This window comes from Paramormyrops kingsleyae, chromosome 1 (genome assembly GCF_048594095.1).
Source record: "Paramormyrops kingsleyae isolate MSU_618 chromosome 1, PKINGS_0.4, whole genome shotgun sequence".
Lineage (NCBI taxonomy): Eukaryota > Metazoa > Chordata > Actinopteri > Osteoglossiformes > Mormyridae > Paramormyrops > Paramormyrops kingsleyae.
The window spans coordinates 39,655,825-39,677,735 of NC_132797.1; the positions used below are offsets into that span (position 1 = coordinate 39,655,825).

The 21,911-nt window shown below is 44.1% G+C and overlaps 1 protein-coding gene across 7 annotated transcripts; it reads left to right on the forward strand.

Moving 5' to 3' along the window:
- The first annotated feature begins 566 nt into the window (after nucleotides 1–566).
- LOC111846861 (LIM and senescent cell antigen-like-containing domain protein 1) lies at nucleotides 567–20,063 on the forward strand. Of its 7 annotated transcripts, none has more exons than XM_023817548.2 (11): nucleotides 567–1,082; nucleotides 13,205–13,364; nucleotides 13,446–13,512; nucleotides 14,376–14,496; nucleotides 15,029–15,178; nucleotides 15,675–15,825; nucleotides 16,019–16,111; nucleotides 16,527–16,575; nucleotides 16,751–16,826; nucleotides 17,359–17,546; nucleotides 18,739–20,063. In XM_023817548.2, exons 1-10 carry the CDS (start codon nucleotides 1,054–1,056, stop codon nucleotides 17,495–17,497), a joined length of 1,035 nt encoding a protein of 344 aa, XP_023673316.1. In that variant the 5' UTR covers nucleotides 567–1,053; the 3' UTR covers nucleotides 17,498–17,546; nucleotides 18,739–20,063. The 7 variants fall into 7 exon arrangements, with proteins under 7 accessions (XP_023673316.1, XP_023673317.1, XP_023673314.1 ...); XM_023817549.2 differs by lacking the exon at nucleotides 567–1,082 and adding an exon at nucleotides 5,696–5,809; XM_023817546.2 differs by lacking the exon at nucleotides 567–1,082 and adding an exon at nucleotides 7,625–7,889.
- Nucleotides 20,064–21,911: the final 1,848 nt, after the last annotated feature.

The following is a 21,911-nucleotide window of genomic DNA, read 5'->3' on the forward strand; positions in this document are numbered from 1 at the left end:
AAAGTATACATAAAATACTTTATTGGTCCTTTATCGTGTTTATTACTGTCAGTTGGTTATACCATTATGTTTTGCTAATTATTTGTATTAATATACCTTATGAATACTTCATTGAAGGGAAAAGTTGTCCCTTTCTGACCAGTAGGACGCATCTAAACATCTCTTGGTGATTATTACACACAATGTCAGCTGAATAAAAGCTTATTTGGAACAATAAAAATTTCCACTACGACTGTCTATCTTATTTTTAAAAATACTCTATGATTACTTTTTTCGGAATAGGGTTCTCTAAACGAACTGTGTTGATCTAATCTTTGTAAGTAAATGTGTACTGTGATAGGATATAAATGAAGTTTGCCGGTAAAGTTAACGGTCCGCGTCGCTCCAGCAGCCCTTCGAGGAACAGCGCCATATAAGGAAAGTTATGCGGTTCCTGTCATTAAACAGCCCCGAAAGTGACGTGCCTCCAAAACTTATATATATAACTTAAATTTTACCCACGGCGATGTAGCTGTGAACTCTCCAATGACAGATTTTCGACGGATTTAAATCTCCTGTATTTATTTATTTTAACATAGGGCCTATCAATTAAGGCCGAGCACATTCAACTCCCTCAAGAATATAACCCCCTGATTTCAGTCACTTTTCTCACAAATCTGTTTTCTTATGAAAGAACGTTTTAAGGAAAAAATTACATCCAGCTATTAATTTGCACGGCTGCATGACTCCTCCCGTTCATAACTACTGACGATGTTTAATGTGCCGTCAGCATTTCCCATCATACCGTAACTATTTTGCTATGTTTTTTGGGGACACCACGGCTGCAGGACTCCTCCAGTCCGTTACTATCTTAGCCCAATATGGCCGATCGCTCCAGCCGGGCCTCAGAAGGGGCGGATCTGCCCAAGCCCACAGCAGTCCACTCCCGGGAAAAAGAGGCGAGGTTACTTCGCCATTACTGTCTCAAATCAGCGCTGTACCTCTCCCCTGTAGACATCTGGGGAAGGCGGTTAATACACACGAAAAAGTTTCTGAAGCAGTTTGTGAAAGGGGATGCTGGGGGTTGCAGACATGACGGGCAGGTAAGTAAAGCGACTGTCATTTAAACAATCTAGGCGTATGAACTGGGACTCTAGTGGTTTTGTGCCGTGATTTTAAGCTCGATTACATCTCTGTTTCTATCTCAACGCCGCGGTAAAATCCAACTAGTGATCTTTGCTTGGTTATGGTCGAAGCACGGTTCACCAAGCGATATATTTCTGAACCCGTAAAAAAGCCCTAAAAGGCGATGAAAACAGTTTGTAAATTTCTGCGTGTCCGGAACGGTGGTGCCTTTTATCTCTGCTGGCCCGGATGTGACTCTCCTGGGACGCCTGCAGGCGCGCCTTGCTGCAAGTCTCTGACCTACGCTCGGTCCTGCGGCTGGATTGTTTCCGATGGTTTCTTTTCTCTTGAATAAACTCTTAACAAGCGACCCGTCTTTTGTGGCGCCCCGGAGTACTTTATATGACCTGTTGTTGCTGCATAGCTTGTGGATCCGTGTTGCCATAGTTAAGTAAGGAGGGAAGTCCTGGAAATTTGCGACAATTATAGCGGTATTTTGCATGCCTCTATGCCAGTTTTAGCATGGCGGTTGGGTACTACACCCTTACTAAGTTTGCATGCCGAAGTTATGTCACCTGCTGCATGTTACTGTTCTTGGGCCAGTGACAATTCCAAATTTAAGAAACTAAAACTTTTTTATTATTACGTCATTTGACAGCGATTAACGATGTCTGCCCACGTACCTACATCAAATAATTATTAAATCCAGGCTTACATCGGTTTATTGTTTGCTCCTTAGTGGTAATTTTCTGACTAAAGTCGCAAAAACTGGGCTTGACATATATATGATATATATATAAATAAATAAACGTGATGCTCACAAAAGACTACTACTACTAATATTAGAAACCTCCCTGGTATTCCCAAAGGTTTTGTTGTCTTTGATTTTTAATGATTGAATTGAGTCTGTAACACGCAAGGCAATGCAGTTTCAGACCCAACTGTCAATCAGTCTACCTTCTAACAGTTTTTCCCCCTGTTGTGTTTTATGAAGAATGCAAGGAGTGATGCATGTTTGATGGAAGGGAGCATGATCTCATGTTATTCTCCTTAGATGCTGGCCAGATATTTATTTAGGTTTAGGGATCACTTTAACGGTTTTAAATTCTGGATGAGGCATGTTTGGGTAAAAACAAAAAAGTATCGACTTTGGGTATGGTTCGATTCCATCAGGAAATAGAAATGTCCATTGAATATGAAGATCCCCATTCCCAATCAATATGCTTGACCCTGTTAGTCCCATCCAGGACTGGTGATCTGTGTGAAAGGCAGGGTGCAAACAGATTGATTCCAGCGAAGACATTAGTTTACTCAATGAAAACCAACAAATGAATTAAAATCTGAACTGAAAGTAAATTTATTTTCAGAAAGTGTGTGTGTGTGTGTAAGATGGATTGCATCTGTCGTGCTTTGCTGAGAGTAGCCTGATTACCCCCATCAGCTCTCTCTTAATGGTCTGAGTCATTTTCTTCGGATCAATCGTAATGAGCAAATAGGCCCGTTGCCAGACAGGCGGCGCCATAGCTGGGCTTCTGATAAATGTGACAAGCACTTGGATGTGGTGTCCTTCTCTTTATTCAGTCCTCCCATGCAGAGGCTGACCTCTGGAGGAAGGGAGGACATTTTTGTTCTTAATGCATAGACTTTCTATCTAGAATTAGACCAAGCAGACCATGTATTTCTATCTTACTAGCTGGCAGTTCCAGTTTTATCCGTAGTATTTGGTGAACTGTTATCATGGGGAAGCCATGGTTCAGCAGGTAGGGGAATTGATGCAATTACATCTCAATTGCCATGAGAGTTAAAAAATAAAAAATAAAATAAATCCAGGTTACCGGATTTACAGAGTTAAAAAACGTAAGTTACTGTAATTGTTTGTCATTTGTTACTGGTAATAGATGTGGTCAGTTGCACATTGCCCAATTTTAAGGGGCTGCCATGCGCGAGTCTGGCATGGTGCTATCATGAATGTGTTGCATTGGGCAAACTTTGGATTCTGTAAGGTGAACAGATATCTAGACTTGAGTAGGGCTATCTGGTAGGGTTTAGTTACGTGCAGTTTCGATACAGCAGGGAAACAGAATTTGTTTTTAAATTGCTTTTTGAAACCGCAAACACAACTAGGAACAGCTGTAAACCAACCGTAATGCAATGTGTCTGTTGACATGTCTGAATAACAAAACCAAAGAGATGTCCATGTGCACACTAAAAATGTGTGTAAAATAAATGTATAAATAATACTGCATCATAACAATTACAATGAACTAAATCCTGTGTTCTCTACTACAGAGTAAAGTTGCATATCTGTAGTAAGAAATACCCCTATAGCCTTAGTTATATTTTATTATTCATTTATTTACTTTAGCTTGGTCTGAATTTCCTGGCAAAAGCATCGTAAATGACACTTGAAGAGTAAGAAGTATGAACATGCAGTCTTGGATCTTACTTTCACATGGCCACACCATGGCACGCTGTAGTGCTACGCCTGGGAAAGCTCTGTAATGCAAAGCAGTTCTCAAAATCACATTTATGAAGTGTGCTATGAATGTTATGTTAAAAGAATTTGACTAAAACTCACCATGCATTATGTGCATACAGTACCCAAGCCAAGGTTGTTGTTAATGAAAACATTTTTTTGTAATCTGAAATAAGATACAAAAATAAAATAAACTACAACGAAATGAGAACTAGAGATATTGCTTCCAAAAGTAACTGAAATAAAATAAAAACAAATGGCATACTTTTCCTTTAGCTTCCTTTAAATAGTATTTGATTTGATAATGATAAAGTATTGACTTATCTTTGGGCCTCTTTTGTCGAATCCACTTAAACCATAGAAAATGCCAATGGCACTGCGATCATCTCCATTATTTTAATGTCTATATATGTAATGCTGGTGCTGCTATTATATTATGTAGTGCAGATATTTTTGTTAGCATCTACCAATCGTTTCCTTTCCGGATCGTGCTGCTGCTAGTTGTCTTTGTCTCTTGCAGCGCAGTGCTAATAAAGACAAAGCTGCTTGCTTATATAAAAGAGCTTGTCTGTTATTAAAAGATGACTTACAACCAATATCCTGCTACAATATTGATCAAATGTAAATATCGGCCTGCAATGTCAACCAAGACTGACACACTGGACCGATACCGATATGTAAATCAATATATCGTGCAGCTCTAGTAAAAGTATTTGTTTACTTTGTGTTGTTTGCCAGATTTTTAAATGGACTAATCAAATTTTTTTTAATTCAATGTTAGATTACTTGACTAATTGAGGTAATCAATTATGCAATAGGTTTTAAGTGCAGCCCTACACATTAGTAAAATTTTGTAAAGAGATTGGTCGTTGTCTGCTAGTTTCTTATCTGAAATGATGCCTTATTTGCCATTAGTACAGGTACACTGGAATACTTCTTTTCGCATATCCTGTTTTACTGTCCTTTGAGACATACACACAAATACTAATGAAACTGAAACTTGCAGTCAGAATGATGGCATTAATCTGCCGGCCCTGGGATACACACCAGAGAACTTCCCATCTCGAGCATAGAACATGAACTCACTGAGCTACACACCACCCTATTTATAGACTAATACTAATAATAATAATAATAATAATAATAATAATAATAATAATAATAATAATAATTGACACTTTTATTAATCCCCGTGGGGAAATTCTTAAATACATAAGGATCGATGCATTTAGGGATATTTAGGCACCCATGTGTGAGAGTCGTATTTGTCAGTGATTAAATAAATTCTTCTTATTGTCTTATCTGGTAGCATTTAAAATCTACTTTAATATATTTATATCTGCTTCATAGCAACTTTAAAGTACTAGTCACTCTCAGAATGACTCATTGCTACAATGGCTCCCTCTGCTGGCGGGTAGGCTCTCCTGACGTTGAAGGTTGAAGCGAAGAGGCGTCGGGGTGTGTCGAAGTACTGTACTCGGCACTTGTCGGCAGGGTGTAATAACAGAACTCCTTTTGGACAGGGGCTGTGTTTTTGTGATCAAGAGCTCCCTGCAGTGACATTTTGTAATGTCGATGTGTTTACGAAGCGAGTCAGTTAGCTTTTGATGTGTGTCAAATACGGACAGAGAAAACTCTTTAACAGCTTTGCGTTTGTTTTACACTAAAGATTCAAAAGATTTGACCTCCGCATTTTGCTGGACAGCCCATCATACAAATTCCCACAGCAATATCCAAGTTAAGCAGATGAAAGATGAATGGACGGATGGATTTCCATAGCCTGTGCTACGTTAAGATTTAGATCAAGTAAGATAAGAATTGACAGTGCTGCTAAGCTTGTGAATTGTTGCTGTCCCGCATAACAGTAAAAAGTGCATTCTAATTGATTACTGTTACAGCGTATAATGCAAAATTCTTTTCAATGTGAATTGACTGCGATGTATGGAAAGCAGGAAGTTTCGTCGTAATTGCAATGCCCGTTGGTGCTCACTTAAAAATGAGAACAATTAGATCATATCGGGTTTGGGTTGGACTGCTGTACCCTTAAGTTGAACTGTAGTATATTCACCGTGCAGCCGAGTTCTGAAGCAATAGCTTTTTGGTAAGGGCTGTTATTCTGACTTATTAGGAAGTGGTGACACATCACTGTCATCTGTGACTCCTTGACGGCGCTGCAGGCTGTAGCGGTTCAGCCTTCCGGTTCATTCGTTTTCTTATTCTCTGATCCTGGTAAGTAACTACATAACTAAGGAAACCAATAGGTTTTTGGCGATATTTACATTTTCAGTTTTAGGCAATTGAAATTTCAGTGGTTGTTTTTTTCCTGAATAATCAGAAGTCTGGAAATACGTGCGGAGTTTTCGTCTACACATACATTTTTGAAGATCTGCTTTGAATTTTAACTTTTCGTGATAAGCACTACTATGTAGTATTGGAAATCGTTGTTCGTAATAGGACAAAATGAACACCCGTGTAGCACTTTATCACTTTATACGTAGCGTTTACTTGGGTATAAAATAACTTTCCGAGGCGGTGGGCGTGTGCCTCAGACCGATGACTCGTGTATCATTGCGAACCCCCACCGGATGTGTATTTGTGGACATTTCTGCAACAACACTTAAACTGCCAGTTAGCTCATTTTTAGTTTGACTCGTGCTTAGTTTTTCGATTATATTTCACTAACTGTACAAGAGGCAGTTTCGTACTTGATTCTTGTCGTTATACACGTAGAAGATGTTTAGAAAGTGATGCTAATGACACGCTAATTTTCTTACAAGAAAATATGTGGTACTAGTCGCTTCCATAAGCTAAACCTGTTGATATTTTTTTCCGTGTCCGGCGTAGACTACAAACTGCAGGACTCATTGTGTCCAGGAGGTGGCGGCAGCTCCCTTCAACATCAAATCGATTTTTTTTGACCGCACTTAAGTGGCTGTGGTTTCAAGGTCCTCCCGCAAAGTCAGCGGACCTGACTCTAATAGTGTATTTCGGCAATGCCGCAAACTTGGACACTACCCGAAGTTATCACGTTCTCAACAGGGGCCACTGCAGTGAATTAAATTACCGTTTCAGTTCCGTGCTGATCATGCAGTCGGATGCACGCAGCTTCATGTCACCTGCTGGTCACTAAAGCAAGGAATAGCCGTATCTAGTTTAATTTAACGCATTTGTTGCTTTTGTTTTATTATGTGATCCATCCTGCAGTCTGGTCACGTAGGCGCCTTTGATAACGCTGCGTTACGCGTCATCCTGGGGCCGGATGAAGGGGGCTGGCAAGGTCCCCCATCTGGATCTCTTCCCTCTCGCTCTCTGAATTCGCGTCGTACCTTCAGGTTAACTTGTGCTGCTGGTACCTGCCGCTATGTCCGAGTGTGATCTTTCTCGCCTGTTACTAATTTTACTAATTTTAATTAGTAACGTGACTAGTTGTTGTTAATGTTTATTATTATCATCATCATCGTTGTTATTATTATTATTATTATTATTAAATATGGTAAAGTATGCAGAGATGCATGGGTGTCGATAAACATTCAGCAGTATTTAACGGGTTTTGTAGAACATTTAATTCAAAGGAAACCACCCACCCCTAACCCCCAGGGTGAATAGCACAATGCTATCCAGCATTTCTGAAGGAAATCTACCTTTTCCTGCCTCTTTAACAATAGTTGAGGACAGGAGAGGAGGGAAGTCCCTATATTGATCACAGCAGAACCCACCCTTTCTCCCTCCATCTGTGGCTTGAGAGGTTAAAAGGATATCCTGTTGGAGAAGAGTGCCCTGGTCTCACTTGGTATAATGAAATGTGTTTTCACTTTGACTAAACAATATAGCTTTGAGAGTGGAATATAATAATTCTTGTTTTCTTGAGGGATAGAATAATGCCATGGGGCATATGAGCTGTTTCCATATCCCAGCATGAAGTAACACTCTCTTTACCTGTGCTTCTTAGGGGTGGGGCCAGGCTAGGGAGCAGGGGGGAAGAGGGAAGAGTAGGTGTATTAGGGGGCCGAACCGGCTTCGCATGTGGCTATGAGAGAGAGAGAGAGAGAGAGAGAGAGAGAGAGTGTCTTCCCATGGCTGCCCCTGTATAAGTTCCTCTCCAGGAAGAGGGGAGGCTGAGACAGATCAGTTGCGTCGTGCGGCATCCCTGGGTTTTGCCCATGCTGATACACACACACACACGCACACGGAGGCTCTGGGTCAGAGGGGAGATGGAGAGTCTGAGACTGAAGGAGCTGTCTCACTCTGACCTGTACCGGCGCAGACAGGAGCGGCCAGCCAGTTTCGGGGGTGCTCAGGACAGACAGAGGTGAGCTGGTAAGCAGCAGTGGGGACAGGCATCTCACCATGAATGTGTGAGCATGTGTGTGTGCTTGTGTGTTCACGACTGCGCTCGTGTGTGCATGTGAGGAAGGAGCACTTGCCATTCATGCAGCAATGGACTGCGCATTTGGGACAAAAGTTTTTTCTTTTTTTTCCAAAATAGTTTTGCTTTTTCACATCATTTTTCTGTATATGTGGATCCAAGTTCTTTTAAATTGGCTACATTTTGGTCTGTAAAGCAGCTGGCCATCTGTATGAAGTACTGTATTTAATTTGAGTGTTGGGAGTCACCTTCTGAAAATGTCCTGGGCAGCAGTGACACACGGATTCTCTTCCTACCCATGCGCTTCCTATATGGCCTGTTTCCCCTTTTCAGGGGAAGTGGAAAACTCTGTGACAACAGACAAGCCTTGTCCCTCAACAGGGGGCCATGAATGGAGAGGAGATTAAATAAATTATAAAGATGGTACCAAACACATTTATTAACTGAAGTAAAACTGTAATGAGTTCCTGTTACATTGCTTAGTTATTAACATTGAGAAACTGCTTTCCTTAAGTTGTATCCTTAGTTAGAATTTTAAAGCTTAAAAATGAATCTGTAAACTTTACTCTAGGGGTGCTGTTGGGTGGGTTGGATTAGCTGTCAAATATAAGCCCAGTCCTGTTTATTCTCTTGCTATCATGTTTTATGTTGCATTACAGTAGTTATTTTGCTTTCACTCCCAATCATAAAGCAGTAGATTTCTAGATGGTGTGAGATTCAGCTCAAGGAAGCCAGGTTTGGAGTTAGGGTTGGCTCTGATCTTCCCAGAGGGTTTATACATGTGGCTGGATTGAAAGGGCTGGGCCCCACGTTCTCTCTGCTTGCTCTACCTCAGCAGGCTTGTGTTTTGCTTGGAGCTTCTCCTTTTGATTTAAAAAAATAAGAGGAATTGAGGGACTGAAATCACTGACACTTCAGCCGGTGAAGAACTAACCATGTTTTGAGTCATTTTCTTGCAACATCCCACAATTTCCTCCTGAATCCAGTGGCTACATGTCAGCTGTGCTTTCTACATGCCCAGTTGGATTCTCATGGGGAGGCGTTAGTGACCTATACTTTTGTCTCCCTTGTCATTGTCCAGAATAAATTCTGGCATAAAATCTGCGTGAGTCACCCTCCTGGTGCTGCAGCCTCACATAAGAGTGAGTCACTTATTCTGATTATCATGAGCACCAGCAACCCCCCCCCCGAAGGACAGTGGTATTCTTTTAGAAGGAGACATCCTTAGTGTTGAAGTCTGTCAACGTTAGCAGGGGAGCTCAGCTGACATTGCCCTTGCCTTCTTGGCGTAACATTGCTGAGAGTCGTGTTCTTGCCAAGGGAGTGTAAAAGCCTTAGAGTCCCAATGTGCCGGTGTGACGTTACAGCCCACCAGAAGGGGAAGTTGGCTTTATGAAGATAAGCCTGGCTAAAAGCTGCTGGATGCATAATGTGACTCTGCAACCAAAAACATTGTCATGCCTCATATATTACAATGTGCTTTGAAACCAGGGTGGGGATGAGTTGTGCAAGAGTTGATGTCGAAACTTGCTAAAGTGTTCAACGTGTGTCTTCGTCCTGTATTAGCTGCCTGCTGGTGAGCCATTAGTGTGAGGCGGCGTGCATATGCTCCCATGCTAACATCGGCAACGTTGCCAAGCCATAACGCGCAGAGAATGTTTAAGCTGTGTAGTCTGGAATTTGACATAATGGCTCTTGATACTGAAAAGCTGACTTTTGTAATCGAAGTAATATGGCATGAGAAGCTCGGAGACTGTGTGAAGTGAGAACAGCTGTCTCTACTGGGGTCACAGCTTTCCTTATGTTTACTAATCCTGGATGCTTTTATTATCCAAGTCTAACTTTATAAAAACAAAACGATACCCACTGATTACCATAGCTCAGAACTGACACCCCCTCTCCCCCCACCCCATCTTCCATCGGACTCTGTAGGTGCAGAGATGTTGCTTGTTCATACCCAGTTGACTGGTTGGTCACGCAGCTGTCTATTCCACCCTCATCAGTGTTCTGATTATGTGTCCCTCTTGACATCCTTCTTCTCTTGACCCTATTACGATCTTGGCTTCCAGGCCTTGTCCTTTATGCTGACTGAGAGGGTCCTGGTTCCCAGCTACCATTATGCAGTTAAATGATGATTGAAGGCAGGCTGTGATATCAGTGATCTGTGCCTCCACGATTAGAGGGGATGGACCGTGCTCTGCCAGAGTGGGCAGCATGACGCAGTGCTTCCTAGTAAAGAGGAAGGCTTCCCAAGCCACACCCTGGAAATGTGTGTCCTGGAAGCCTTTAGTTTAGGGCAAGGCATCTAGCCTGGAGATGACTACAGAAACGCAGGGAGCTATCTAAGAGTCCTCCTCTGCTAAATGCACATGAAGGGGGTGTCGAGGGCAAGGCTGAAAGGTGTGTGTCTAGTGTGGGGACAAGCCAGAGACATGTTGAGCGGTTGTATCACCGCTGCCAGTGGCAGAATCAGAAGCAGAACTGTCCTTAGCCCCCCTTAGTGGTCAGTATCTGTGAAGATCTTTTCCAGAGAATGTCCACGGCTCGATCCTGGGTTATATTTTGCTGGCTGTTTTGAGGGAATTTCATTCCCAAGTCTCCAAATTCCGTAACTACATTGTAAGTTTAGTTCTCCCCTCACTTGCTGGATGTGGTTCAGTGTTGAATACACAGCCCCAGCTGTGGAACACATGAAGCCAAAATCCCCCCCCCCCCCCCCCGAAATGAAATATTCCCAAGCAGTGGTATCACTTACAGTGAAGGATCCCAGTGTGTTTTAGTGGATCTCTGTGGGATGTTTGGCCAATCCCACCTTGTTTGGAAGTTAATCGGGGTACTTTTAATTTGAAAGGGCTTGTTCATATGTTACACAGAAAGAGAGAGAGAGTGAGTGAGAGAGAGAGAGCGAGCTGTATTAGCATAGGGTCAGGGAAACCTCATGTAGTCTGGAGCAGACTCTGTAGGACCTCTGGTCACTTTCTCCGAGGGTGCAAGCTGTCAATTTGGGGAATATCAGCCATGGATGTTCAGCATCCGAGGATCCCTCCCATGATCCCTGAAAATGGGGTCGCCCATGTGGGGGTAAATGACATGTCTGTTGTTGAAGGAGAGGAGGCAGAAGTGCCCATCTCAAAGTCCCAGAGGAGACGCAGTGACATCAAGGTTTATAAGGAGTTCTGTGATCTCTACGCGCTTTTGTGAGTATCTCCTTGAGCATCATTCACATGGAATGTCTCTTTTGTTCCTGAGATTAAAAGCTTTGGCATATTCTTGCAATTAATTCTGATCAGCTGTTAAGGTCATACGATGTGCTTCTCCAGAACAGTTTAACAGGCAAAGCATTTTTGAAACTGGCCAACATACGGCAGTTGGCTTGAACGTATGGAAGTTTATGAAATGAGGATTCAGACGCCCAACTTGAATAGCTGCATGTATTTTAATATAGAAAGGACCCAGCTCTGTCTTGGCTCGCGAAAGGACTTCTGGCATTTCCATACTCAGCACCAACCTCGTGTGCATGTAAAATACCCCAGTGAGCACAACAGTACAAAACGTCAGAAATTCCCCTGTGCACCCATGCCCTGACTTCCTGCAGACGGGAACAGCAACAACAAACTACTGGAACATAACCTCATAGGGAGCGGTTAATGTAGACCATATCAGGCAAGTGAGACCTTTGTGTGAGCTGCTGATCTTAAAACAACAATGGCTTATTTTCAGAATGATTATCCTTTTCTATGAAGATAGAGCTCAGGTCTCTCGTATTTGTAATGTACTAATGGGCTTAATCTGTAATGTACTAATGGGCTTAATCTTTAATTTGCTAGATCAACCACTGCCCTTATACATGGTATGGTGTTGACTGTTGATGTGTGGTGGAGCTCTGTGACTTTTCCTGTATATGTACAGCAGCCACAACACATTTGGTCTAGGAATCCCCAAAGAATGAGTGCCCGGTGGCTCTTCAGGAAATAACAGCCTGGACTGGAATCTGCCCATGCTCACAAGCACACTCAATCAAGATCTCCTTGGTGCTGATGAGTGAAGGAGGGCTGGGTCTATGCTTCGGCAATTAGCAAGTGGCTTGAAGCGGATGTCCGTTTTCATGGATAGGAGGTCGCCAATGCACCCAGTTGCTGGTTTGTTATCTCTAGTGGCTTTCATCAGAAGGCAGGGCAGAAACTCCTGACCTGGATACATGGAAATGCCCAGGGGCTTGTAATTTCCTGACCGTGCTCTTGATTGCCAGGGAGGGGCGGTCTGCTTGATCAGAGTCTGCTTCCATTTTAGCTCTTCGCCCTGTATTTTGGGTGAATGTAGTTATTAATGAGTGTATCGGAAGGTTCCGATGAGCATGATGGCCTGCACTGCGGCCTCATTTCTTACCCTCTTGATGCCTATTACTTCAGCCCTTCCAAGTAAATTTCTTGTTAACGTCTTTTTCTGCGAGTCGGCTGCTTATGTTTGAAGTAAAGCAGTTCTTTGTCCGCATGACTCGGTTAACATGAAAAATGTTAAAAAGGTGAAAAGTGCAGAGATATTTCATTGGTGATGACTCTTTTTTTCCCCCTATAGAATTGAGTAAACATGAACTCTTCTTCCAGCCCGATGGCTCTTAGAGAAGCTTTGTTTGGTTTGGAAATATGACCGCTTTTCTTCGGTCTCATCCAAATAAGATGGGGGAATGGGCTAAGCTTCTCCTGGCATGTAGCACCACTCTGTGTGTGTGAGCTGAAGGTGAGCCAGCTCCTAGCTCCTACTGAGGCTGCTTTCTGGTCGATTCCACAGTCCATGTAAAAGTACAGTTGGAGCGGGCTGTCCCTGATGGAGCCCGAGTGATAGCCCTCTGCTAATGAAGCACGGGCATGCTAATGATGCAAGTGGGTGGTGTTAGGGAGTTCCTGCTCCTCTGCCTGTGGGAACAAGCCAAGTTATGCACGGTCACTTTGCGTAATCTTTCCTTGGAAAGCGCGTCAGCGCTCCCATCAAAAATGCTGGTGCACCTCTACTCCTACTTCTGCTCAGAATAACAAGAAGTACATTGAATATAATGGCTGGAAGTGTGCCCAGGGAAAGATGACGGGTCAGCCTCGCATTTCCAGGGTTGTGGGTTCGAATCCAGCTTTGTGTGTGGGATTGACATCATCCCCAGGCCTGCTGTGACCCACTGCTTGCTGAGCAGTTGTGGGAGAGAGGCGGATGAATACAGCTGTGCCATGAAAGGTTACCGGAGGGTTGTCTTGTGCTCCTTTCTGCAGCAACATGGCAAATGCCCTGGCAAATGCCACCTGTGAGCGCTGCAAGAGTGGCTTCGCCCCAGCGGAGAAGATAGTGAACAGCAATGGGGAGCTGTACCACGAGCAGTGCTTCGTATGCGCTCAGTGCTTCCAGCAGTTCCCTGAGGGGCTCTTCTACGAGGTGAGGGCGCCCAGCGCTGCTATCTACACATCCCTCTGTGTGCCGTGTGCTCCCTTGCTAACCTGTGCTCTCGTTGTGCAGTTCGAAGGTAGGAAATACTGTGAGCATGACTTCCAGATGCTGTTTGCCCCGTGCTGCCACCAGTGTGGTGAGTACTCTATCAAGCAGCTTTCTCAGTTTACAGGCTCATAGAAAATGTACGAGATTTAGAATAGAAACTAGGAACCACCGGCATCCGATGCTGTTCAAGTTTCAGATGACTTCTGCGATCCTGAGGAATGCACAGTAGACTTCCTTTCCCAAAGTGATTGCTGGTGATGTTATTGTCTTGAAGGCCCACATTCAGATGGATGATTTGATTTGAAGTTGTAATGCAAGTGCAGAAATAAATGGCTATTCATAACAACAGAATACAGTAGGGCTCTTCAAATATAGACCTCGATTCCAAACCCAGTCCTTGTTTTCAGTTCTCCCAGGTAGTTAGTTTAATAATTACTGATTCTGATTGGCCAGAGGCTTCAGGCCCAGCTCACAGGTAAAGGAAGGCTGGAAAATCAGCAGTGCTTCGACCTTGAGGACTGTGATTTAAACAGCCCTTTAATAGTCACCCCCTGTTTAAAAAAAATAAAAAATAAATGTTTATAACAAAGGGTACAAAAACATGTCTTTGTTAATAGTTTTAAAAAGCTTGCCAAGAATGTAAACCAAGCTGCAAAATATCTAAATATTGCTTTCTGTTAGTACGACACATTTTCCATCTTTTTTTCTTTCCTTTGGTTACCATTCAGTAAATACGCATAAACTCAAGTAATCGGGCTTCAGAATGAAAAAGAAACTCAGAAATGCTTCTGATTCGGTGTCACATGTAATGTTTTGTATGTCTGTAACCCCAGACTTTAATCCCCGTGCTGCATGTGCATCTAGAACCTGTGTGTGGTGCTCTAGCCAGGTCAGTCTTGTGTAACTGCTGTGAGTCCCTGTGCTCAGACTAAGGTCTTCCCTGTGCCTCAGGCGAGTTCATCATCGGCCGTGTCATCAAGGCCATGAACAACAGCTGGCACCCGGACTGCTTCTGCTGTGACATCTGCCAGGCTGTGCTGGCTGACGTGGGCTTCGTCAAGAATGCCGGCCGGTGGGTAGCGAGCATGGCTCTGTGGGCGTGTTGGGACCCTCCACACGCCTGTGATAGGCTCTTTGGGATAGTATTACATCACTTCCAGAGCATGTGAGTGGAGCAGGGCAGAGCGATGAGAATCTCCACTCGTCGCTCACAGAGCGGTACGCTCCCCTGCTCACCGTCCCTTTGGTCAGTTTTCACCCCACTCCAATGAAGTCACTCACCGCTCGCTCCAAAAAAGAAAACAGTCTGCAGTGTATTTTAATTTTAGCTTAAACTGTAGTCTGGCTAACTGAGCAGCCAAATCCACATTCAAGCAGAAATAATTTATTACAAGATGTGAGCGGGTGACGCTCAAGTTTTTTTTTCTCAAATATGAGCTCACATGCTCTGATCACTACTGCTACATAATCCATACTGTACTGGGTCACAGTGAGCTGGGAGCAGTTCTCAGGCAGCTTAGGGCATAGGGGAGGGGGGACACATACTCATTCCTTGTTACTCTTTACTACTCCCGTGCTCATCGACCGTGTCATGCCCCTAACAGGCACCTGTGCCGTCCGTGTCACAACCGTGAGAAGGCACGGGGGCTGGGCAAGTACATCTGCCAGAAATGCCACGCCATCATCGACGAGCAGCCGCTCATCTTCAAGAATGACCCCTACCACCCCGACCACTTCAGCTGCACCAACTGCGGGTCAGTGAGCTTGCACTCCTGCTATGCAGATCATAACTTCTGAAATCTTTGTCATTGACTTTGGAAGCTCTGACATTAAAGTGGGAGGACACATGTTTTGGTCGTCCCTTCAACTCTGGGTGTCTGGCTCAGTGGTTTGGATGCTGTACCTTTGACTGGAAGGTTGCTAGGACAAATCCCAGGGTCGGCAGAGTGATTTCACTATTGGACCCTATGAGCAAGGCTCGAAACCCCCAGTTGCTCCTGAGACTGGCTGACACTGATTTCTCAAAAATGTTCATTTACTTTTGGTTAAAGCCTCTGCTAAATAAATTGATTGTAATTGTAATAATTGGGGGGGGGTGGCAGCACCACCCTCATCCATCTGGTCACCTTGATGAGAATGTCCTGAGAGGAGAAAAAAGCATGACTCATCCTTTTTAAACTAAATGGGAGCCAGTCAGGTGAGATGAAGGGGGTTAAAGGTTCATCCTCCTCGTCCTCCTCTTGGCCGCAGCAAGGAGCTGACAGCAGATGCCCGCGAGCTCAAGGGGGAGCTGTACTGCCTGCCGTGCCATGACAAGATGGGCGTGCCCATCTGTGGGGCCTGCAGGAGGCCCATTGAGGGCCGTGTGGTCAACGCCATGGGCAAGCAGTGGCACGTGGAGGTGCGTACCCTGCTTTTGTAGTTTGCTGGGTCCGTCCAGTACCCCGACATGGAGGCTGTCCAGGGAGGCGTGGGGCTGGAGGCGAGGGTTGCAGATGTTTAAACTCGCTCCTCTAACATTTATGTTTATTCATGTTGTTCAGATCCCTCTATAAGCTGGGCTAACATGCCGGGCTGGCGCCTTGTTTTTGCAGCATTTTGTGTGCGCCAAGTGCGAGAAACCCTTCTTGGGGCATCGTCACTACGAAAGGAAGGGCCTGGCCTACTGTGAGACTCACTACAACCAGGTAGCGTAACCCCCCCCCCCCTCCCCAGTCCACATTCACCATGAGAGGAAGGGCCTGGCCTACTGCCAAACTCACTACAACCAGGTAGTGTAACCCCAGGTATAGCCAGGTAGCATGGAGGAGTATGTGATAGCGCTCTTCACCTGCTGCACAGTCAATACTGTTATATCTTCATCTTGTCATGGGTTTGAATGATGAAGGTAAATCACAATTTGTGACAGACTAATGTTTACCAAAGTTCAGGAAGCATATTTATTGAAATGTTTTTTTTTTTTTTTACAGCACATTTCATACAGGTGGTAATAATCAGTAGATGATGTGAAAATGTCCGTGTTCTTGCATGTTTTAAAGAGTTTGAAGCACATGCCCTTTTTGCTGCTTGTAACCTCTGCTGCCTCCACCCTGATCTTTACAGCTCTTTGGAGATGTATGCTACCACTGCAACCGCGTCATTGAGGGCGACGGTAAGAAGTTCTCCTCATTAAATGCTTGTCTGATGTCATAGTGCTGGATGAAGAAGTATCAGCTTTCTCTTCAGATAACATGCCATAGAGCTTTTTGATAAACACAGTGCCGTTCTATTGTAGCCCTCTTGAGAATAAAGGCTGGAGCGTAATAGGAAGCCTGTCTGTCTTTCAGTGGTGTCCGCGCTGAACAAGGCCTGGTGTGTCAACTGCTTCGCCTGTTCAACCTGCAACACCAAGCTCACGTTGAAGTGAGTAAGGCCGCTTTAGCCGGCCACCTGAAGGGGGTGTGGCTAGTTGGCTGGGGGCGTGGTCTGATGGAGGATGGCTGGGAGAGCTGTGGCTGGGATGTCTCAGTCCACCACGAGATGCTGATAGTTAAGGTGCAGACAAGCACTAACAGGCAATTAACTTGACCTGAGATGATTAAAATGCTGATGTTACTTTTGAAAGGGTCATGAAATGGGAAGCACAGAGTTACATTATCCTGCATTTAGTTACGGTTGAGATCAGACAGGGATCTGTGTGAAGAGGCTCTGGTTGACTCCTACAGGTACGGAGCGGTACTCCGCACACGGACGCCACATGGCATGCTTCTTGTCAGCCTGTGTTGCTTCCTGTCTAACAGCTCTAACGTCCTCTGGTGTCCCTCTCTCCTTCCATGCCATCTCTTTGGTCCTCTTCGTCTCTTTTTTCCTTTCAAACTCACCCACGTCCCATTCTTCCTTGGACATTGGCACCCCCCCCCCCCTCCATCCCCCCATGCTGGTCCCGGCCACACAGGGACAAGTTCGTGGAGGTGGACCTTAAGCCGGTGTGCAAGCACTGCTACGAGCGGATGCCCGAGGAGCTGAAGCGCAGGCTGGCCCGGCGAGAGCGTGACTCCAGGGAGAGGAGAAAGAAAGCGGCTGTGTGCTTATAAAGCTCCCTTCTTCCCTCTCCTTCACTGCGCTTTCAGTCTTTTACTGCTGGTCAGTCTTCGTTTCTCCTCGATGCTGACTGGCATGCCTTTGCCTTGTTCTTTACCCGTCTCTCTGAGTGGCTGGATTATGCAATCCGGAGAAATTTCAGAAATTAATAATCTGTGTAGAACAAGGCAGCCAGATGGAAATTCATTTAAATGGTAAAGCCAGAATCCCCCCCCTCTCTCACCACCATAAATCCCAGCTGAAGATATTAGTGAAGCATCATCGCAAGTTTTGCTGCATTCTTCAGGAAATCCACAGTCTTTACTACGGATAGCTTGCCAGTGTTTGAACTAGATATTTAGATGCTTTGATTTGATTTGTGTAAGTCCTCTAAAATATAAAGTAGTAATTATAACAGAAAAGCACTCTGGGTAAACTGAAAGTCTTTAATACCTGATAGCTACATAGCTAAATGTTCATACCCGGTGTATGTGTCTTCTGTATATGCATGGGACCTGGATATGTGTACTTGAGTGGATAGTTCTCTTTATGCTGGACAGACAGAGGCTTGTTTACCATGTGTCTGTAATATCAATTGAAATTCAGTTCTGATATGTCTGAAATCATCTGTATTCATTTTACTAGCTTTGCAGGAATGGTACTGTAACCAGCAGTTTAGTGTTTTTTTTTTTTTTTTTTTGTAGAAACGAAAAAATAAGAGATTCCATATTTAAGACTCTCTCTCTTGAGTTATGGTTACAGTGGGAGTGATGACCTTGGTCACTGTGAGTGTGGCTTAAGGAGGTCTTGGTTGTGGATTATGCTCTAGCACCGCTGAAGGTTAAGTGCTGCTTCATCACTGTGTAACCAGCAAGTCAGCAGGCCGGGTTTCATTCATACAGAATATATCGCTCAATATGGAGCTGTTAAATACAGCGGGACGAAGGGAACATCAGCGTCACGGTGCTGCGGCTGCCGAAAGGCCTGCTAACTGACTTAAGGCCAGGTCAGGGCCGGCTTGTGGCTCAGCAGGTTAGGATGCTGTGATCAGAAGGTCACTGATTCAAATCATAGAGTCAGCAGTGAGATTTCGTTGTTGGGTCTTAACATCTGCTAAGTGGATAAAAACGCGCAAATGGATCGGAGAGTGTGTGGTCATTCGTATGTGGCTGCACATGGGCCTTGCTACCGCTTCGTGACCAGCACGAGGTTGGATTGCAGAGTGGCTTCTCACGCTATGTATGGTTGCACCCAGGAACAAGTTTGTGGAGTTCGACATGAAGCCGGTGTGCAAGAAGTGCTACGAGAAGTTTCCCCTGGAGCTGAAGAAGCGGCTGAAGAAGCTGGCGGAGACAGTGGGCCGCAAATAGGGACGTGGCCTTCGAGAGCTCCTCCCCAAGCTGGAGCATCCCTGTGGCATTTTACCGCAGAGAATTCAAATGTTTGCTTAGGTAAAATGTTAAAGGTTAAAATGTAAGAAGTCTGTAAAAGTCTGCACTAAAAAAAAAACCATACTAACACCATTTTTTTTCCTTATTACAGTGTATCATAAATGTTGCTATAAGATTTTAAATTGCGGACCATGTTTTCATTGTATGATTCCACGTTGGCACCCGTCCTTTTCATTAATATGTTGATGGTATTATCTTTGAGAACGGTGTGGCATATTGAAGGTGTTTTGAACCTGAAACATGGATCAGCTCCTATACTGTATCTCCACACCGCTCAGCATATTTTGTGCATGTTTTGTATTTAAATACCCCCACCCCCGCATTGTGCCTTATCTATCTAAAGCAAGTTGATTATTGATATATATTCAGTATGCTGTCTTAATGCAATTATTATGAACAGGATTTTGACAAGCACGAAGAACAGAATTCCATATTGTTCCCACTGTCGTTCTCATTGCTCATCTTGAGTGAAAACCAGAACACACAGTAACCCTCATGGACCAGAGCCACACACCCGCAGTGGTGCTGATTCTGGCTAATTGAGCAGAGCTTGAGAGCATTACGTCAGTGGGTAGGGCAGTCTGTTCTTCACATGGTGCCCTTCTTTGTGACTCAAATCTTTCTTCAAACAAAACAGCAGCTTTGATTAATTTATACTCTGAAGGTATTGATCTAAAAAGGATGTTTTAAAATGATTCCTTTTAAAAGATGACATTTAACTGTCATGTCTTGGGACCCTTGTAATCTGTCCTGAACTTTTTCATATGTGGGTATATTTGTCACAGATTTTGTTGTATTTAAATCAATCAAGGTTGCTTTTTGAAGAGTTCTTTTTAGAATTTTGTATAAAGTATGTTACGCAAATAATTCTGCACATTCCACAACCATAGTTAGAAATGTCTTTACAAAAATTGTGCAAAATGCACAGACTAAACAAATATTTACTAATTGATGCAAGTGTTGAAAGATATATGCAGCTATTTAATGTCCTGCATGTTTGCAGCTCTTAATGCCACTGGATGTTCCTGTATTTCCTGTTGTCTTAATTCCACACTGCACTCCTCACTATTTTCCCTCTGCTTCTGTTGTCCAGCTTTGCTGTTCCAATAAAGAAACATTTCCATTTCTACATAGTAAGAGTTTGATTGTGTACAGTATTTTCCTCAATGCAAACAAGTTATTTTCACATTTTGGATAAACCTTACATGTAACAAGTGAATGCAAATTTGTTTTATATAAATCATACATGATGTGTTATAGGGGTGGCACAGTCACTCGGTGGTTATGACCTGTAGGCTGAGGCTTTGAATGCCACTCCCAGTGTTGAGGTGGTGGGATTTGCATGTTCTTCCCATACTTGCACTGGACTCCCCCCACAATTAGGTGAATTGCCCACATTGTGTTCACAGTGTGTGTTTTGCGGTTTACTGACTTACTGTGTTTGGAAGTGGTATTCAAACTTTTTTGTCCTGATCCCTGCCCCCATACACATGCATACATACGCACAAAATGGTATTCCAGATACAGAGTTAAAAACCATAATTCTACAGCATTGAAAGCCATGGCAAAGGGTCACTTTGGTACCATGCAAACATGATTTTTAGCTTGCTTACAGAGAGCTGGTTTTTAGTGCATTCCTCCACTCTGACGATGAACACTGGCTCACCACAGGGCTGTGTGCCGACCAGCTCGTACTCCCTCGTCACTCATGACTGCATACAGTACCTGCCCACAACCCCAGTATGATAATTAAGCATGCAAATGACACCGCAGTGATAGGACTGACAATGATGAATTAGCTGACAGGCAGGAAGTGCAGCCCCACACAGGATGGTGCTCATAAAACAGCTTGGTTGTCAATACCATCAAAACCAAGAAGGGCAGTGAGGTAGCTGCTCCAAACAGCATCAATGGAGAAGTGGTGGAAAGTGGCTTAACCTTCAAGTTCTTGGGCAATCAACACCACAGCACTGGTCATCTGCTTGTGACTTTCTGCTGTTGCAGCATTGAAAGCATACTGACACACTGAATCTCAGCATGGTACTGCAGGCTGCAACACCATGGACAGGAAAACATTTACATTTATAGCATTTGGCAGATGCTCTTAGCCAGAGCAACTTACATAAGTGCTTTAAGACTCTACAATGAATTTTTCCCGATACTAGCTCAATAAAACCAAGGCTATGAATACCATTGATCTAATACTCTGTTGAGAAAGTGCGTTTTTTTTTTTTGATAAAAGGAAAAAACTGAGTATAATGCCAGAAGTGCTAATTCAGGTATTTCTGGAAAAGGTGTGTTTTAAGTCGTCTTTTGAAGACATTCAGTGACTCAGCTGTTCGGACATCTAGGGGGAGTTCATTCCACCAACTTGGTGCCAGAACAGAGAAGAGTCGGGAGGTGTGTCTTCCTTGTGCCTTGAGGGGTGGTGGGACCAGTCGAGCAGTGCTGGAGGATCGGAGAGATCGTGGTGCAGTGTGGGGTGTGATGAGGTCTTTTAGGTAGGATGGAGCCAGATCATTTTTGGCTTTGTTTGCGAGCATCAGTGTTTTGAATCTGATGCGGGCAGCCACAGGAAGCCAGTGTAGGGAGCGCAGCAAAGGAGTGGTGTGAGAGAACTTGGGAAGGTTGAAAACAAGTCGAGCAGCTGCATTCTGAATCAGTTGGAGGGGACGAATGAAGCTCAGTGGTAAACCCGCTAGAAGCGACTTGCAGTAGTCAAGGCGGGAGATGACGAGGGACTGAACGAGTATCTGGGTAGCCTGTGTGGAAAGAAATGGACGTATCCTTCTGATATTAAACAGGAGAAACCGACAAGAGCGGGAAACGTTGGCGATATGTGAGGAAAAGGACAGACGATTGTCCATGGTAACCCCAAGGTTGCGAGCAGTAACCGAAGGACGGATCAGAGAGTTGTCGAGGAAGATCGCAAGGTCCAGGAGGGGGGATGAGTCAGTGGGGATGTACAGCAGTTCCA

Bases quoted from the DNA above. Each gene is read 5' to 3' on its own strand.
- LOC111846861 (XM_023817543.2), top strand. From the start codon at position 10,809: ATGTTACACAGAAAGAGAGAGAGAGTGAGTGAGAGAGAGAGAGCGAGC. The intron at 15,179-15,674 runs GTCAGTGAGCTT...TCTTGGCCGCAG, and splicing joins TTCAGCTGCACCAACTGCGG to CAAGGAGCTGACAGCAGATG. The intron at 16,576-16,750 runs GTAAGAAGTTCT...TCTGTCTTTCAG, and splicing joins CCGCGTCATTGAGGGCGACG to TGGTGTCCGCGCTGAACAAG.